Genomic DNA, 20,611 nt, shown 5'->3' on the forward strand with positions numbered 1-20,611 from the left:
TCTCTAGGTAAAGGTTTATTTACCTTCTAATCCTCTGAGTAATCAAAAAGCTTATGATTTGCTTTTCTCTTACTTTTGAATGGAGAAAAGAAATTTTGAAAGGAAGGACAGATATGAGAACAATTTTTATTCCAAACAAGGAAAGATGGAAAGAAAAACTCTCCACATGTCCTGCATTCAACAAACATTTGTGGATACATACTACATAACCAAGCAAAAGGGCTTGGAACAGAGTCAGAGCGGACACTGTGCATTTCAAAGCTCTTCAGCTAGTGTTCCCCAAAGGCTACCTGCAGGGGCAGCCTTAGAGTAGTGTTTCTTTGCATATAAGAAGTACCTCTGGGAGCTTTCAAAAATACCAATGCCTGTACCCCATCTCCTGTGATTCTACTGAACTGATGCTAGACCAGTTAACTGATGTAATAGTACATCAGTACTATTTAGAAGTTTCCCCAGGTAATTCTTATGAACAGGCAAAATTGATAAAATGCTGTCTTAAATGAATGCTCTGATCTTAACTTCAGTTTGTTAAAATGCAGATTCTGATTCAAGAAATCCGGGGTATAGGACTTCCCTGGCGGTCCAGTGGTTAACACTCTGCATTTCCAGTGCAGGGGACACGGGTTTGATCCCTGGTCAGGGAACTAAGATCCTGCATGCCGTGCGGACATAAAAACAAAAAAGAAAAAGAAATCTGGGGTGGAAGTATGAGACTCTGTACTTCTAACAACCTTCAAGGTGCAGCCAGTGCTGCTGTCAGCAGATCACACTAAGTACTATAGAAAAGACTGATAACACTCTTAACTTTGCTTACACCATTCCTCCTTTCTAAATTCCACACTGCATCCTTTAGAATCTAGTTTATAAAACGTGAACAGCCAGTAGATAGCAAAGACAAAATTAAATAAGACTTCTAACTTCCAACCCATGCATCTAAAGCACTACAAACACACTGAATGAAGCAGGAACACCACTAAGGATATATTTCATGTAATGTATTCCCCACAGAACAAAATATTTTTAGAGGAAAAATACTCAAAGTGATTCCCAAAACAGTTCTTCCTAAATGAGACTAACTTATTTTCAACCTCTCTTTGTAGGTACATGACAGAGGGAAAATATTTCATGCCTTTGCATCTTCTGGAGTGTTAAAGCATAGAGACAAAGCTGGTCCATTTACAAGGGGAGTTAATAATAGGACTGACTGACTGACTTATAAAGAAAGGAAAGTAATACTATGGTTTATTAAAAATTTTTATGGAGAACTAATATAAAAGCATAATTGAAGCGATAATTAAGAGATTGTTCAGTCCAATCTCCTACCTACAATAATACCCTGACAGATGATGCAAAATAATTACTATAATGGGAAATTTTATTATTTTATGAAGCAGTTGCTAATCAGCTCTAATGATTAGAAAGTTCTTCCTTATATTGAGCCAAAGTCTGTCTCCCTGTAATTTCTGGCCATGTGGCTTAACCCCAGAAGCTTTTGGGTAACAGCAAAGAGGTGCCATTCTCTTCTTGGGGTAATACTTACATTTATGTGAGGTACCAACTGACCAGGTAAAGATGGTCTTTATAAAATAAGATGTGCACACAATGAAATTTTGCTTAAAGAATAACAGACCAGACAAAACCCCTTTGCTCTATTCATGTTTTAATTATATATCCACTAGCTCATTTGCTGCTCACAACCACCATAAGATATACAGCACACAGCACTATAATTTATCATCATCATTTCCTTTTGGCATGCAAGAAAACTGAGGACCAAGGATATTAAGAGATTTGCTAAGGGGAGTTGGAATACAACCCTGAACTTCTGACTCTGAAGCCTAAGTATTATGGTGAAGCAATACAGGACAATACTTCAAAGCACATGCTTATTATTCTGCTCTCTGTATCTACGTGTTTGTTTTTGCTTGGTTTAGTCATTTATTTTGTTTTCGTTTGTTCATTAGTTTTTTATATACCAGAGGGGATGGGGCAGGGGGGAAGGCAAAATTGGTAAAAGGGATCAACTGTATGGTGACAGAAAATAAATTTTTGGTGGTGAGCACACTGTAGGGTATACAGAAGTAGAAATATGATGTTGTAAACATGAAACTTATATAGTGTTATAAACCAATGCTACCTCAATAAAAAAGGAAAACAAAAGCTCAGGTTAAAAAAATAAATAAATAAAGCTTAGTTAGAAATACCTGGAGTCCAGGTATTTGAATTTCAATATTTGAGTTTGAATCTCGAGTCCATCATTTACTACATATATGATCTTTTTCTCGATTACTTAAACTTTCTTGTCCTTTTACCATAATATAGCTCAAACAAAAAGAACTGCTTATCATTTCAATATCTACCATAATGGGTCTCAACACTAAATATCAAAAATCACCTATGACGCTTTCCAAAATAAAATACACCAGAAGTAAGGTATGCAAGCTGAGTTAAGAACTAATAACCTTACAATTGTATAAGAGACAGTGTATGTTTCAGGACATACAGAGCAATACAAGAAACTTTCACGACTTTGGACATAAAATTAAAATATTTTTTGTGTTGGCTGCATTTTAATTCATTTAGATTAATGGAAATAAATGTGATAGACTGGTGATAGAGTGGGTAGATGTAACTGTTAGCAGTCTCCTTTCCAATATATTTTGCATTCTGCTATATTACTTTATAATTCTATGTAGCAATTCTGTGTTTATGGCATATTAACAGGGTGACATATAACTTACCATACATACCAGGATATTCTGAGAGTAAAAGTAGGCACCATTAATAACTAAAGTGAACAACAGGCATAAACTTTAGATTGTCCCACACAAACCTGGTATATAGTCATCCTATGATAGTAAATGCTTAATATTTTATATTGTAGTTTAATGAGTATAATATTAAGCGAGGAATCAGGTGAACTAATTCAAGTTCTAAATATTTTACTAAAGAGTCACAGAAAACCAACACATACTTCACCACTTTGGTTTCTCCAATTCTAGATTTGCCATCTCTTAGGATAATTAAACTATAAATAATACTTTATAGAGCACTGAGAACACTCTGGAGGATGCTATAGGAAGCTTTATTTCTGAAGCATACATATAAGTTTAGTATATTGAACAGTGTTACCAGGGGATGGCAAATATCTAGCATATGTTGCCACTTAAAACCTGCACAGCCATGGCAGTTATCACAAATCTATTATTATCTTCTCTTCTGCAAAACAGGAAAACTGCAAACACATCTCATATATAAAACTTTTTTTTTTTAAGAGGACTGAATAGTCAAAGATATTAAATTGAGCTGGTAAGTTAATGGGCTTTATGTAAGTTATACAGTCTTAATTTGGTACTTGTAAATAGCACTAAGTAGGCCTTCTATCTATAATTCTCCAAGAGTTAAGACAGCAGGAGGATTTAGAAAGACCTTTTTTTTTTTTACAGTCAGTTAATTTACCACGTAAAATTACTGTAAATGATAATGTGTACAGATTTTCTGTTCAAATATTCAATTGTAAACTTCTTGTTAAGACTGTTATCTTTCTATTGCTTTTGTATGGAATGACACTGCAAATAAAAAGGACCTTCTTTAACTGGGAAAAAAACCCTTTTTTTTAAGTTAATTTTTATTGGCATCTAGTTGGCAACTAGACGCCAATAAAAATTAAAAATAAACCCATTCTTAAAACACACATACACAAACTTAATTCAAGAAGACAGGAACACAAAACAAAAACAAAAAATAAATAGAAACCAACAAATCTAACATCAAAGTGACTCTGTAGAAGAAATCTGGAAAAACTCAAGGAAAAAATGAGTTCTATAGTGAAGTCCATCCAATTTTTTTAGAAACACACAAACACGCACAAAAAAGCCATACATGGGAAACTTTGGCTCTTTACTTAATAATGTTAAGAAGAAAACGTAGGGCTTAAGAAGACATGAAAAGCCCAAATGGCCAATAACAAAACTGAAAAGAATCATACTCACTTGCTTTCTTCATCCAAAAGATGCAGCAGGCCTGTTGGTTTCTTGCTAATAAGATTTATGCAACAGGTATTATCAATATAATCTATATTGTGCCAGCTGATACCTTCAGCTCTATATTCCTCCTAGGAAGTAACATATTAACAATATATTCATCTTGCAGAAAATAACAGGAATGTGAGAATAAGGACTAAAAAGCTTTTACCGGGATTAAAAGAATAGTTTAAACTTTTCTCTTTTAAATCACTAATCCACACAATGGAAGAATGTATATATTTCACTTGTATAAAATCTCGATATAGGGTATGTCTGTTTTCTTTTAAAAGTGCATGCAACCAAATTTTCTGGTTAGAATCCTATTTGTGATTCCACTCAGATGAGAATTTAGGGCTGGATTTGTTTTAGCCACACTATCTGATGACTGCACTAAGGAAAAATATAAAATGAAAAAGCCTAATTTCTCCCACACAACTCTAAGCCACCAAAAAGAACTGCTGGATCGTCAACAATGAATTTAATGAAACAATGTCTGGGAAAAGTGGAAAACTATCACCTCCAGTGATCACTGATATAAATCATATGGAATTCATACACACTGAACTTCAGCAAAATAAAACTCTTACAACACCTTTCAAAAGGTGGGGGGCAGGGTAGTTTCCCAAATTTCAAGACTAAATAACTCAAAGCTCACATACTAGCAACTATGCAGAACTCTCTTATGAAGCCCCCATTGGTCCTTCCTTAATTTCTATACTAGGAAATCTTCTTTTATTCATCTCTGTGATGCTTTAACTTCTAAACTGTCAGAAAGATGCCCCTGAGCACAAAGAAGTTACGTTTCTACACTGCACTGATATTTAGGCACCAAATAAATATCCTGCTCATCTGATGGTTTTATTATTCACTGATTACACTTGCACACTTCTCTACAAATATGGTGTTTTGTGAAATAGTGATTTTGTAATTTTATCATTCTTTCCGTATTATCATTATCCTGTAAAGAAAAAGTGGACCCTACTATAAACTACGGTCATTCTAATTGGGAAAGGTAAATGCTTAATTCTTTCCTCGTAATTAACAATTTCACAAGTAAGTAATGCTATACAAAGGTCACCCCCAAGCAGTGGTAAGAAAGTCTTTTCCCTATTCTTTTTCAGAGCATGGATAAAAAGCATACTAAATAGTACGAGCATATGGATTTTTATCGACATTACTAGCAGTCCAAAATCCTTTCTCATCCCCTTTTCCCAATGATGATTCAGACCCTCTTGCCCAAAGTTAACTATTATCCTAATTTCTAATACCATTGATAAGATTCACCTGTTTATAAATATTATATAAATAGAATCATATAATACATATTCTTTTCATCTGGCTTTTTTTCTTTTACTCAACATTATGTTGTAGGATACACCTAAAGTTCATTCATTTTAATTGTTGTAGGGCTGGGGTTGTGGAGTACAACATTTGCTCATTTATGCATTATTGTCCAGGCTGCTTTCTCAATGTAACAGCAGAGCTGAGACCATACGGCCCCCCAAACCTAGAACACTGATTTGTCTGGTCCCTTTACAGAAAAAGTATGCCAAAATCGGCTACGGAGATTAAGTCTCAAACTTTAATATACAACAGAATCATGTGGAGAGCTTGTTAAAAACAGAAGCCACGAACCCAGAATTTGTGAATAAGTAGGTATAGGGTGGGATCCTATATTTGTATTTCTAAGGAGTGCCCAGGTGATGTCAATGTTACCAGTAGGGGTAGGAGAAGAACCACTCTTTGAGAACCAATGCTGTTGAGTATTTATATACAATGTATTCACCTATTTATATACTATTAATAGACATTACACTTATTTCCAATTTCTGGCCATTAAAAATAATGACATTATGAACATTTCTATAAAAAACTCTTGTTGAACATTTACATACATTTTGAGCGTGAAACCACAGGCTTATAAACTACACATGTATAACCTCAGAAGATACTGCCAAACAGCTTTCTAAAGTGGTTGTACCAATTTATGCACCTACCACCAGTGTAATGGGACTTTTCGGTGCACAGTATTTCTCTAATACTTGTATTGTCAGACTTTTCCATTTTAGTCATTCTGGTGAATGCTTAGGAATATTTAATTATGTTTTTAATTTTATTTTCCCTAATGACTAATAAGTGAAAAATCTTTTCCTATGTTTACTTCCCATTTGGATGTTCTCACATGCCTGTGTTCCTGATAAAAATTCTTAGAAAACAACCTTGCCTTGTTCTCAGTCTTAGGAGGAAATCATTCAGTCTATTTCCATTAAGTTTGACATTAACTGTTGGTTTTTTGTAAATGCCCTTTATCAGGAAGTTCCCTTCTATATGTATCTAGTTTGCTAAGGGTTTTGTTTTGTTTTTAACAAGAACGAATATGTAAATTTATCAAATGCTTTTTACATTTCTACTGAGAGCACCATGAATTTTTTCTTTTGTTTTGTTAATAGATGAATTAAATTGATAGGTGGTTAGATGTAACATGCAACAGGAAAAACACCATTTGGTTCTGATGTATTATCGTTTTATATATCTTGCTGGATATATATTTGTTTAGAATTTTTAAGTCTACATTTATGAGTGAAATTGACAATTTCCACTTCTAATAATATCCTTCACAGATTTAGAAAGCAATGTTATCCTGGCCCCCAAAATGTGTTGAGTAATTGTCCCCTTTTTTTCTATTCCGCATAAGAATTTATGTCAAACTGAAAATAATTCTTTCAAAGTCAGCAGAATTCATCAGTGGTGTCATTTTGGCTTTCGATGTTCTTTATGGAAAGGTTTTTAATTACATATTCAATTTCTTTAATAGTTCTAGAGTTAAACTTTGTATTTCATCTGTGTCAGTTTTGAAAAGTTTTTTCTCATATCATTTAATAAGGCTTACAGACATGAAGTTGTTTAGTATATCCTACTATCGTTTTTTTTTTTTTTTTTTTTTTAAATTTATTTATTTATTTATGGCTGTGTTGGGTCTTCGTTTCTGTGCGAAGGCTTTCTCTAGTTGCGGCGAGCGGGGTCCACTCTTCACCGCGGTGCGCGGGCCTCTCACTATCGTGGCCTCTCCTGTTGCGGAGCACAGGCTCCAGACGCGCAGGCTCAGTAATTGTGGCTCACCGGGCTAGTTGCTCCGCGGCATGTGGGATCTTCCCGGACCAGGGCTCGAACCCGTGTCCCCTGCATTGGCAGGCAGATTCTCAACCACTGTGCCACCAGGGAAACCCTATCCTACTATCGTTTTAACATGTGTAGGATACACAATTATGTGGTCTTTATCATTGGAATTCTGGCTATTTACATCCCTCTCTGTCTCTCTCTCACACCAATTTCTTAAGGGTTATATCAATGTTATTAGTCATTTCAAAGTATTACTTTTCACTCTGTTGATCCTCTCCCATAATATATTTGTTTTCACTTTTATTTAATCTTTTTTTCTTTATTATTTCCCTCTTTCCACTTTCCTTTGGTTTAGTTTGCTGGTCTTTTTCCAATTTGTTAATCGTTGCTCTTCAACCTTAAAATCTTCTAACAACTATAAAATTTTCCTCTAAGTAAATCATTAGTCACACTTCTTTAGTGACTCAAGTGCACCTTTAGTCACAAGTTTTAATATGTAATATATTAAGTTCAATATATTTTCTAATTTTTTTCAACTTCTAGGCTATCTAGAAATTCATTACTTAATTTTTAATCATAAAGTATTTTCCAGTTATCTTCTTGTTATTGGTTTCTGATATAAATTCATTATGGTATTGAGATCTGTGTGATTTCAAAACTGTGAAATTTGACCCTTGTTTTATGGTCCAGTATATAAGCAAATTTTGTAAATTTGCAGTTATCTATATATGACAGATAAGTATTTGCCTTAAAAATCTTCTATATCCTTATTTGATACAGGCCTCAGACCCAGGGAAATTGGCATTCTGACATCAAGGGCAGGCAGAACTAGGTACCCTCAAAAGCACCCACCCAGGCTTCCCTGGTGGCGCAGTGGTTGAGAGTCCGCCTGCCGATGCAGGGGACACGGGTTCGTGCCCCGGTCTGGGAAGATCCCACATGCTGCGGAGCGGCTGGGCCCGTGAGCCATGGCCGCTGAGCCTGCGCTTCCAGAGCCTGTGCTCCGCAGCGGGAGAGGCCACAACAGTGAGAGGCCCGCGTACCGCAAAACAAACAAACAACAAAAAAAAACGCACCCACCCAATTCTCTGGGTGCTTTACATCTTCTGTATCCTTACCAATTTTTTGTCTGCTTGTTCTATCAGCTATTCAGCAAGGTATGTTAAAATATTCCACTAAAATTGCAAATATATATTTGTTTTTAGTTTTATCAATTTCTTGTTTTATATACTTTGAGGCCATATTATGAGGTACCTATAAATCTGGAATTGTATACTTTCTGATGAACTAATCCTTTTAGTATTATCAAATACTCCTTTTTTTATCTCTGGCAATGCTTAAAGTGTGACACTAATACAGTTATATCAGTTCTTTTGTTTTTGTTAAGGCTTGCTAAATCTTTTTCCATCCTTTTACTTTTAACCTTTCTGTATGCTTATATTTAAAGAGTCTCTCTTAGAAGGAACGATTTAGTCTTATTTTACATTCAGCCTGACAATCTTTGGCTTCTAGTTGGAGTAATTAGTCCATTTATATTTAATGCAATTACTGGTATTTGTGGGATTAAATCACCATCTTACCATTTGTTATTTGTCCTGCTTTCTTGTTATTGCTTTTATACCTCTTTCTTGCTTTCTTTTGTATTACTAGAGTTGTTTTTACTTCACTTGCTTCCTATATTAACTTGAGAGTTTTATATTCTTTTATTACTTGGTGGTTATCATAAAATTATAAGACACATTCTTAACTGATCAATGTCTAACAGAGAAAAAAATCTTCTATCACTTGGCATTTAATACAAAGATACTACAATACCTTGAATTCTGTATCCCTTCCTGAATTAAATGCTATTGTACTCACATGTTTTAGTTCTACACAGACAATAAACCACAAAAGATATTTTTATCTTTGTCTAATTTTGTTAAAATTCATTTAGATTCACCCACTTTTTTACATTGTTCATTGCTTTTCATTCATTCCTGCAACTCAGTGACAACGGGAATAATTTAGTTACTGCCTAAATAACATGCTTCAGTTTTAAGGAAAATACCCCACTGTCTTCTGGCATCCACTGTCTCCCCTGAAAGACTGACTTCTAATCTTATTGTTGCTTCTTTTTTTTTTTTTGCGGTATGCGGGCCTCTCACTGTTGTGGCCTCTCCTGTTGTGGAGCACAGGCTCCGGACGTGCAGGCTCAGCAGCCATGGCTCACGGGCCTAGCTGCTCCACGGCATGTGGGATCTTCCCAGACCGGGGCACGAACCCGTGTCCCCTGCATCAGCAGGCAGACTCTCAACCACTGTGCCACCAGGGAAGCCCTTATTGTTGCTTCTTTAAAGGTACTGTTTCCCCCATCTCTGGCTGCTTCTCAGATATTGTTTTCATTGGGGTTTTTTTTTTTTTTTTTTTTTTGGCCACATTGGGTCTTCGTTGCCGTGTGCAGGCTTCTCATTGCAGTGGCCTCTCTTGTTGTGGAGCACGGGCTCTAGGCGTGCGGGCTTCAGTAGTTGTGGCTCACGGGCTCTAGATCACAGGCTTAGTAGTTGTGGCGCATGGGCTTAGTTGCTCCATGGTATGTGGGATCTTCCCAGACCAGGGCTCAAACCCGTGTCCCCTGCACTGGCAGGCAGATTCTTAACCACTGTGCCACCAGGGAAGTCCCTGTCTTTGTCTTACTGTATGGCTGTCTTTATTCTTATCATGTTTTGCATTCTTAGGGCTTCTCAAATGTGTGCTTGATGAATTTTTTTTGTTTTATGTTTTAAGTTTTGGAAAATTCTCAGCCATCACTTTTTTCAAATACAGCTTCTATCCTATTCTCTCTCTTTCACATACATCTTTCCAGAATTCCTGTTACACAGATGTTAGACTTTTTTACTATGCCCTATGTCTCTTACACTGTTTGTATTTTCCTCTTTTAGCTTTATTCATCAGGCTGTTATTTCTTCTGGCCAATCTTCCACATCACTAATTTTCTCTTAAGCTATATCTAACAAACTGTGAAAAACTAATGTTTTTAATTTCACTCTACTTTTTAGTTCTAAATTTTTAAAATTTTCCTTTAGTTCTAAATTAGTTTTAAATTTTCCTAAATTTAGGATTTTTAAAAAATTTTGTAGTTCTTTAATAAAATTATCACTTAAAAAAATTTCTTGTAACCACTGTTACTTTAAAGTTCATGTCTGATAAACTCATTATCTGGATCCCCTATGGTATATAGTCTATTGTCTCACTTGGTTCTTATTCATGTTGGTTTCCTTCCTTGTATGTCTTAAAAAACAAACAAACTTCTCAGTTAAAAACTGAATGCTTGTATAGGAAAAAGTATAGAGATAACTTTAGCACTAGAATGATTTCTTCCTCCACTGGAGACTGAATTTGCTCTTAGCAGGTGGCTAAGAATGCTGGAAATTCTACACTATTTTAACCCAGTGAAGAACTGAGATTATTTTAAACTGGGCTTCAGTCCCTATGATGCCTTCACTATTTCTGCTCTACCTTTACTCTAAGATATAACCCATTGAGGTCTTCAACCTAAAGCCTGTGGGAGTTGCCAGGGGGTTCCTCCTTGTTCTTTAATCTGGAGAAAACCCATTTAGGCTTCTCAGATTCTCAAGCCTGACTCTTTCAGAATCTGGCAGCCCTCTACCAGAACAGAAATGTCTCTAGGAACAAAGCAGTCCCCGAATGCTGGGCTCAAATCCCGGGTTTCGTGCTTACATATCTAAGTCCTATAAAACTTCACTTATTTGAAGGTACTCCAATGCTTTCAAATATGTTTTGTTCAGTTTTTTTTTAGGTGTTCTGCAAGCAAGTTTCGTCAAAATTTCCTAGTCTGACATCCCCAGAAGTGGGATAGACAAAAGAACAACTCACTAGATTATGAACTCCACAGTAAGATACCTGAACTCTAAAATGTCTATCTTCAGTGCCTAACAGTGCCTGATACATAATTGTTATTCGATTTACTGATGAATCAATGACCTAAGGAATAATTCTGAGCAAGTAAAGGAAATAAGAAAAGAGCCGTATTACAAATTATAACAGGAAACAGATTTTCAAATCACAGAAACCTCTTTTCATCTGTCTCTTATTCCACATTATCTCTATAAATACCTTGATTCAGGACTCAGAGTCACTCTCCCATACTACTTGAACTGGCTCATGGATTATGTCCTTCTCTCCAGTTCACCTCCCTTCAATCCATCTTCCACAGTTCCATTTCAAATCCTCTGCTAAATATACTTCAAATAGCTCCTCATTCTCTAAAAGAAAAATTCTAATCTTCTCTGCACAACTCTCTGACCCCAGGCTATTTCATCAAACTTATCTCCCTTCCTGCCTCCATCCTTATGTCCTATATTTTAGCTATACTGAATCATTTCCAATTCATCAAAACTGCTGTGCTATTCTATGCCTCACAGTTTTAAAGATACTGTTACCTTTGTTTAAAATATCTTTTCCCCACTGACAGTCTGGTGAGCTCAACTTTCTATTCAAAACTCTATTCCAGAATCACCCCTGGGAAATCTTTGCAGACTTTCAGTAAGTTCTAATCAATTTCATCCTTTATATCACTACTTTACCTTATATCTGATTACCTTATACCTATCATCCTGCATGGCACCTATTACATCTCTCTCCCATCCTATGTGCATATGTACTAATTTTGGGCAAAATTTAGAAGTGAACTTCAGTAATCAAGATTTTCAAGATGTTTCCTCCCAAAGCATCTTTGGTACTTTTTTATTTCTGTGTTTTATTTATTCAAAAAATTTAATCTACTTAACTGATTCTCTATTCAACTGAATTTAACAAATAGTTCCTGAGTACCCATCTCATAACAGGTACCAGACCAGTGATACACAAATAAATAAAACACTCAATATTTAAACTGACTTAAATCTCTTATTTCCAGAAAATCCATTTTAAGTAGAAAAACATGAGGAGGGAGAGAAAGGAAGAATAAAGTAGATGGGGTGCGGGCTTCCCTGGTGGCGCAGTGGTTGAGAGTCCGCCTGCCGATGCAGGGGACATGGGTTCGTGCCCCGGTCCGGGAAGAGCCCACATGCCGCGAAGCGGCTGGGCCCATGAGCCATGGCCGCTGAGCCTGCGCGTCCAGAGCCTGTGCTCCGCAACGGGAGAGGCCACAACAGTGAGAGGTCCGCGTACCGCAAAAAAAAAATAGATGGGGTGGCAAAAAGTATAAATTTTCTCTAAGCTTTCCAAAATTACATCAAAAGCTTACCCATTACATCACAAATAACAGAAGAAAATACTGAGACTTAAAAGAAAGAAAAAAAAAGCTATACCTTAGTATCTATGTCTTTTGATCCATAATTCCACCACATTGCCCACAACTATGATATGCAGGGTAGCAAATAAATGAGGACCACCCAGCCACCAAGTAGTTTTGAACACATTTTCCACCAACTGTAAGGTTTTATTTTTATACATGTTTTTAGGTAAGGCATTTCTCATGGCTCCTCCATGGCTAATCTAGACTTCTAAATAAGGTAAGAATAATTTCAGTTCACAATAAGAGAACACCTTTCTTCTTCAAAAGCAATTTAACCAGTCTTCTGTTTAATGATCCACAGAGCAATTGATGCTTTTCTTTGAAAAATACAAAACGCTGTCAACAAAATGCATTCCTCCACCCCTCCAACACACACAGCCATTTTAGGAGATAAAAATACTGATTTAGCATAATCTAGTAAAAAGAACACTGGATTGAGTAAAGAAACCAATCCCAGCTCAACTTTTGATTAAAAGCAAGAATTATGAAGCCAGAGTGTTTTGAATACAGGCTTTAGGCATCATTTGCAACACCAGAATAAAAAGAGTACCCACTTAAGAGTAAGCACTACATATATGTTAGGTGATATTATAACAAATAATACTATCTTTTAACAGCTCTATAAAAGAGTCTAGTTAAAAGGTCATGTGTTAAAAACTTTAAGGAATTATCAAAATGGCCAAGACTAATGCTGCTTGTGTGAATATTAATGAGTCCTTATAACTCTTGAAGTAAAATAGCAGTGCTTAAAGCCAGGACAGAGGACGGCAAGCCTCAATGACAGGAAAGACCTGTTGTGGTTTTCTGTTCATTTATTTTCTTCACTATTTCCTTTGAGGTGAATGTGAACCCTGCTTCTTTTTTTTTTTTTTTTTTTTTGCAGTACACGGGCCTCTCACTGCTGTGGCCTCTCCCATTGCGGAGCACAGGCTCCGGACGCGCAGGCTTAGCGGCCATGGCTCACAGGCCCAGCCGCTCCGCGGCATGCAGAATCCTCCCAGACCAGGGCACGAACCCATGTCCCCTGCATCGGCAGGCGGACTCCCAACCACTGCGCCACCAGGGAAGCCCCTTGCTTCTTTTTATACAAACTGAAATTCTGGGCTACAATCTCAACTTGTTACTGAATTCAAACTTGACTTGGAGAAAGAGCCCACATTTCCTTCAACCCTGCATTTACCCTAAGAATTGTCATAGAAACTGATGGCTTGCTCTTTCTATACTAGTTCAGTCAATTTGAACTTCTCACAGGAAATATCTAGTTACTCATTTTGGTCTCTCTACACTGTCCTATTTCTTTGTATCCACATTCTGAGCTCATTTGAGATTCTGTTAATAAGCTCCTCTATCCCATCCTCGAACTAAGAAATCAAAGGAATCCAACAACCACACTTAACATTACACACACAGCGACCAAGCCCATGGCGGCAATTAAAAATCAAAAACATCAACAAAAATGCAAAACAAACCCGTATTTTTTCATTCAAAGGTGCAGTCAAACAAGCACATATTATTGATTCTAATACTTGAGGCCTATTAAACAAAAAAGAAAACCCTGTGTGATAAGGCCCCCAAACTATGCTCTGATCTGTCATTTGCTTACACTAATATGAAGTCAATAATATCTATATTGAAATACAACATTTAAAATACTTATCACGACTATGACTCAAAAATTTATGGAGCTTCCCTGGTGGTGCAGTGGTTGGGAGTCCGCCTGCCGATGCAGGGGACGTGGGTTTGTGCCCCGGTCCAGGAGGATCCCGTGTGCCGCGGAGCAGCTGGGCCCGTGAGCCATGGCCGCAGAGCCTGCACGCCCGGAGCCTGTGCTCCGCAGTGGGAGAGGCCACAGCAGTGAGAGGCCCGCGTACCGCAAAAAAAAAAAAAAAAAAAAAAAAAAAAAAAATTTATGTGTGTGTATGTGAAGGTGGGGGTTAGGGTTTAGGGAGCAGGAAGGGGACAAGTGTACACACATTCAGGTACTCACCTGCTCCAATTTAAAGATATGCTGATTAAAGTAGTGTTGTAAGCGTTCATTAGCAAAATTAATACAGAACTGTTCAAAGCTGTTATTTTCATAATCTTCAAACCCAAAAATATCAAGAACACCAATGGACAAAGTCTATGAAACAGGAAAAAAAATTATGGTTAAAAAAGGATGCTCAAATTTATTTCATGAATAATATTCACAATGTAAGTAACAAAATGTTCTTCAACAGCAGTAGAGAGGAAAACTTGGGGGACCAGTGTTCAGTCAAAATATTACTACAAATGAAAAGCATGTTAGTTCTCTTTTTCTTCATCTTTTTCTTTTTATCTTAGTTATAAAAATAGATCCAAAGTTTTAACACATGTAATTCATTGATTACTTTACAAAAATGTACAAAGCAGAGTTAATGACCTGTTACCTCAATATCACAAATCTCTAAAACCCAAGAGACAGGGAAGGGAAAAACAGGCTATTGGAAAGTCAGAAGGTTACTAAAGTAAAGCTAGGTTACTCCTAGCTATGCCTGGTTATGCCAAAAGGATCATGCAATTGTTCCTAGTTTGACTTCTCTATCCCAATAAAATTCTGCATTAAGAATCAAGCTAACAGGTATGTTTAAATTAGTCTTACACAGGCTAGAAATGAAACTGGATATCATAATATGTGGTTTCTTGAAGTTAAAACTTTAAAAATTTTTATCAAAAAAAAGAAACACACAAGATTTATGACATTAAACAGTTCTAAAAGGATTATAACAAAAAACAACAATCCCTTCTCCACCCTCAATTTCTGCTCCATAAAGTCAACAACACTCAAATCTTTTTAGTTGTTTGGTAAAGAATAGTATAATATAGTAAAAAATGTTTATTCTTCTATTTCTTGATATTTTACCTCCAGAAATTACCTTCTAACTTCTTACTATGGATGATAAATATTCAGTTCTAATATCCCAAACCACCATTCTTCTCACCACCCCACCTTATTCTTAAAATACAGTTGTATGACAATTTTGATTAAATGAAAATAATTTTTCTCCACTGGTGCTAAGAGAGATACTGGGCAAACTGATGTAATGAGTGATAAATAGTAAGAGACTTTTAAAAGTCTCCATTAAGAGTATTTTGTGTGATTAATACTGCTGACTAATTCTAAGCCCTTACAAAAAACAGTGAAAATAATGATCTTCAAAAATAAGTCAACTTGGGACTTCCCTGGTGGCGCAGTGGTTAAGAATCCACCTGCCAATGCAAGGGACATGGGTTCGAGCCCTGGTCTGGCAACATCCCACATGCCACAGAGCAACTAAGCCCATGCGCCATAACTACTGAGCCTGTGCTCTAGAGCCCGCAAGCCACAACTACTGAGCCCACGTGCCACAACTACTGAAGCCCACACGCCTAGAGCCCTGCTCCACAACAAGAGAAGCCACTGCAATGAGAAGCCCATGCACTGCAGTGAAGACCCAATGCAGCCAAAAATAAAATTAATTAATTAATTAAAAAAAATAAGTCAACTTGGTATATTAGGTTAGAATTAAAATCAACTTTCTACCTGTGGGCTTACTCAAAGCATGAAAAGGTCATGTAAGAGCAATTTTACATTTAAATATTTACGTTTTACATTTAAATATTAAAAATAATGAGGTCTAGATATATTTCAAGACATAACCAGGTAAAAAAAAATACAAATTAGAAACAATACAGATAGCATGATCCTATTTTTACGTTTAAAAGCAACTCTGTACATGTACATCTATAGGAATGTAAGTACATAGGAAAAAAGCTCTGGAAAGACACACAGAACAGTTTTGCTGAATAGGGTCATAGAAGCAGAAATAAGGAGAGAAATAGCAGGGAATACAGATAAAAGGTGAACTTATTACTCTATATAATTCTATGTTTTTAAATTTTATGCATTACCCATTTTATTAAAACAGTTTTTCAGGAAAAATATATTATAATCCAATATATGTCTACCTTGGTATTTTGCTCCAAATCTTTACTATTCATAAGTGCATGATTAATCCGAAAAACTATCCAGTCAAACAGGGCACTATATAAAGACTTAGCCATGGAGTTCCTCACTGTCACAGCCTGGAAAAAAAAAAAAAGTTAGGAGTCTAAGTGAAATTGGCAACAATCTGACTAAGATACTATAACAAAGTGTTTTGTTCTCATTCGAGAAAGAAAGCTTATTATCCTGAATTAGAAATTAATTTTTCTTTCAATATAAATAACCTACAATTGAAGTTTTTTATATATACTCATTAATTTAATCCAACTCAGGGAATCCAGGCTTAAACTGCCATGAAAGATAAAGGAAACAAAACATGAGTCCACACATTTCAAAACACTTTTACTGAAAACTGGGGTATATATTTCACCTAGTAAAGAAGGTAGAATAGGAACTTTATAAATAAATGAACTTTGCCAACTAAAGTGGGGAAGAGTATTCCAGGCATAGGAATCAATTATCAAAAAGGCATCAGTTATCTGTGGAATCTTAGTCACACCACCACAATTACACTCCTGGCTGTCTTCAGCTTGTCATCCACAGTAACCTTTAGAATTTCTCCATCCCCAAACAGTAACAATTCTTTCATTATGGAGTTATGTGATTTACTTTTTCCCCTCACCTCAAGCCTTCCCTAGTTTATGGGAACTCTCCGTACTATCTGCTCAATTTTTGTGTAAATCTGAAATTAGTCTAAAAAATGAAGTCTATTACTTAAAGAAAATCCAACATTTAGAAAGTACCGCAACCTAAAAAGAGGGTTGTGGGGCACGTATCTTAGACAGCTGAGTCCTAGAACTTAAAAGAATACAAATCCTAATAATTTATGTACTTCTCATCTAGGGACTTATTTTGCAGCTTGTATATTCAGGTACATATTTATATCTATGTTCTTAATTTTAGAGGAAGTAGAGAGTGTTGATTAAGAGCTAGACTATCTTCTAGTCCCGGTTTCTCTACTTATTCCAGCTATTTGACCTTGGTCAAGTTACTTAAACTCTTAGGCTACAGCTTTTTTTACATTTGTAAAATGGAGACAATACTATAACCGACCACACATAGATGATGAATGAATTTCTGAATTTCAGTGGAAAAAAAACCCCCTCAAGTTTCCAGAACAAAAACTACCTACCTAAACTATCACCTACATAGGAAAGAGAAGACAGGTATTAAATTCTCTATCTTCAACACAAGACACTTGAAAATAATTGGAAAACGTTTAGAAGTTCTGAGAGAAAAAAGGATGTGGCCCTAAAAGTCTATTCTTAGGCAAGTTATCAACCAAGTATCTTTAAAATAAAAAGAAAATCAATAGTAGAATATATAGAGAGAATAACCATTCTATTTTCCCCAGAGGAGAGGAAAAAGAATAAAGACAATCTGATTAAATTCAGCAAAAGCAAAATATTTTAAAACACACAGTAAGAAAACATGTTCGTTATCACAATGAATATAAATGAGTTGAATTTTGTAGTTAAAAGAAAACCTCCATATCAAATTAATAGATTTATAGAGAATCCAAATATACCAAATATACAAATATAATGCCTATTTACACCATAACTCCCAATATTATACTTTTAGCCTCTTTTCTCTGAAATGCAGTCCTGCCTATCACAGCTTAACCTCAATAAGCCCAAATACCAATTAATTATTTTCTCACTCAAACAAGATCTCGTTCAGTGTTTCCTGTCTCACTGAATGGTACCAATATTCTACAGTTGTGTGTACCAGAAAATCAGGATTCATCCTTGACATCTCCTTCTTCCTCCCTGCTTCCCACTAAGCAAATCATTGCCCAATCTTGTTGCTTTTACCATCTAAATTTCTTTCTTTTTAAATACATCCATTTCTCCCTATCAGTAGGTCACCATTCTAGACATAGCAGCAAGCATCTTTCTCCTCAGGAGTACTAACTACTATAGCCTCCAAACTCATCATTCCACATTCACTCTTGCCGTCTGGGTTAGAATGATTCCCATCACCAGGTGTACATGTTCTCTATATCCTCTCCCAGTAAGTGTGAACAGGACTGTAAATGATGGATTTCACTCCCATAACTATCTTTTGTTATATGACAAGGGCGAAGGGATTTTAAAGATATAATTGTGGCCCAAAATCAGCTGAATTTTTTAGTTAACCCAAGAGATACTGTCTTGGGTAGAGCTGACTTACTAGGGACTGAGCCCATCCATCAGAGATTCTCCTGCTGGCCTTGAAGAAGCAAACTGCCATGTTGTGTACAGGACCACATGGCAGGAAATGGCAAGTAGACTCTAGGTGCTGAGAATGGCCCCTAACAGCCAACAAGAAATTATGGATCTCAGTCCTACAACTGCAAGGAAGTGAATCCTGTCAACAACCTGTGAACTTAGAAGAGGATGTTGAGTCTCAGATAAGATCACAGCCATCATGAATATCTTGACTTCAGCCTGGTGAAACCCTGAGCAGAGGACCCAGCTAACCTGTGCCCAGACTGATGATTCATGGAAACTGTCAGATAATAAATCTGTATTATAGTAAGTCACTAAGTTTGTTACACAGCTATAGAAAACTAACACGCTCTCCTCCAACTAATTTTTTCACACTGCTGCCAGATTGTCCTTTAAAAAATATCTAAGGCAACTTTTTTGCTTAAAACCCTTCTTTCCATTGCTCTTCAGACAAAATACTAGAATCCTCAAGGACTGCTCTTCATTTTACTCATAATGCCTAGCACAATTCCAGGCACAAAAAGTGTTTTCAAATATTTACTAAACAAATAAATATACCAAACAAACATAAACAAAAATAAAGCAGGGGCTACAAAAATAATCTCAAAATGTTGAAGTTAAAGTTAAACATGTAAATAAACATAAAGAAATATTTAATAATGAAAAAAGTTGAGAAAGAAAACATAAAAGCATTGAACTTTTATGTAAAAGATGAACAAAACTCTTAAAACGGTTTGGCTTTTTCTCTTGTCTAGAAAGGAGCTCTCAAAGTTGGCAACTATAAAATACGATATAAGATACCTGACATAATGAAGAAATGTGGACCTGTAGGTACAATCAGGAGAGACCCCAAAAATGGGATAAATGGATCAATGGGATAAATTAATCAATGTCTGCCTAGAAAGCATTCTCTACAGTTAAATCACTGTTTCCCCACCTCTCTGACTTCCAATCTCATATTCCTGTCCTATCTTTATAATTGTCAGTTTGATTTCTCAACACTTTCATAAAACTTCACCACAAAATAGTAGGTTTTTCAATAACTTTCCTACTCCTATACACCTGAGTGGTATAATAGTAATATTGGCACACTATAGCAATAAAACTTACCTGGAAGCTTTACTATACAGACGATATTTAAAGCCATGGGACTAAGTGAGAAAATCTAGATAAAGAGTATAGAGAAGAAAAGACAAAGACTGTCCTAGGGCACCCAATCTTTAAGAAGTCAGGAAGAAAAGAAAAAACAAACAAAAAGAACTGCAAAGGAGAGGCCAACAACGAAAAAGTAAACCAAAAGAATATGATGTGCTGGAAGATATGATGTGCTCAACAAGGAATAATCAATTGGGTTAAGGACTGCTTATTTATAATTCTACCTACCATCTACTTATCCCACAGTAATACTATGAAACTTAAAAACGGTGATCAGATTGAGATCATTGGAGAAAAATGTAAGCGTATTGCTTAAAATTACATTCAACTTTAAGTTTCCAAGTTGACAGAAAGTTCACGATAAATTTCAAGAGCCCAGAAAATATTTCAATCCATACTGTTATTTTCATTCTGTTAACAGAAAGAATATAAACCTAAACTTCTAAAAATGTTCAGAGTTCCTTGATTTCAAAGAAAATCTATTCATACCTCTGCCAGTTTGTATGGTAAAATAAGCTTTTCTCCCACTGTCACGGTCTTCCTTGTAACTAGTGCTTCAAATAGCATCTCTTCTTTAACCTATAGAGCGGAAAAGTAAATTCAATATAAAAGATTTATGACTATGGTTGAATTATTTATTGAAAAGTCAAATAGAGAAAAAAATTACTGAGATTAGTAAATATGCAACAGAGAAAAAACAAAAAGACAATACACTGGGCAATTTAAATATTGGCCAAAGTGGAATTTAAGTGTCCCACTCACCATACTTCACCATAAAAAAGACACAAAGGGTAAA

The 20,611-nt window shown here is 35.9% G+C and overlaps 1 protein-coding gene across 11 annotated transcripts in view; it reads right to left on the bottom strand.

Moving 5' to 3' along the window:
• Positions 1–20,611, bottom strand: part of MYO9A (myosin IXA) — a 268,571-nt gene that overhangs the window by 167,779 nt on the left and 80,181 nt on the right. For all 11 annotated transcript variants that reach the window (XM_033851931.2, XM_033851933.2, XM_033851934.2 and 8 more), the window contains exons 9-12: positions 20,305–20,394; positions 16,411–16,527; positions 14,432–14,566; positions 3,993–4,114 (exon numbers count right to left, since the gene is read on the bottom strand). In XM_033851931.2, coding sequence (XP_033707822.1) covers positions 3,993–4,114; positions 14,432–14,566; positions 16,411–16,527; positions 20,305–20,394 — 464 coding nt within the window. The remainder of the gene's footprint in view (positions 1–3,992; positions 4,115–14,431; positions 14,567–16,410; positions 16,528–20,304; positions 20,395–20,611) is intronic.

This window comes from Tursiops truncatus, chromosome 2 (assembly GCF_011762595.2).
Source record: "Tursiops truncatus isolate mTurTru1 chromosome 2, mTurTru1.mat.Y, whole genome shotgun sequence".
NCBI lineage: Eukaryota > Metazoa > Chordata > Mammalia > Artiodactyla > Delphinidae > Tursiops > Tursiops truncatus.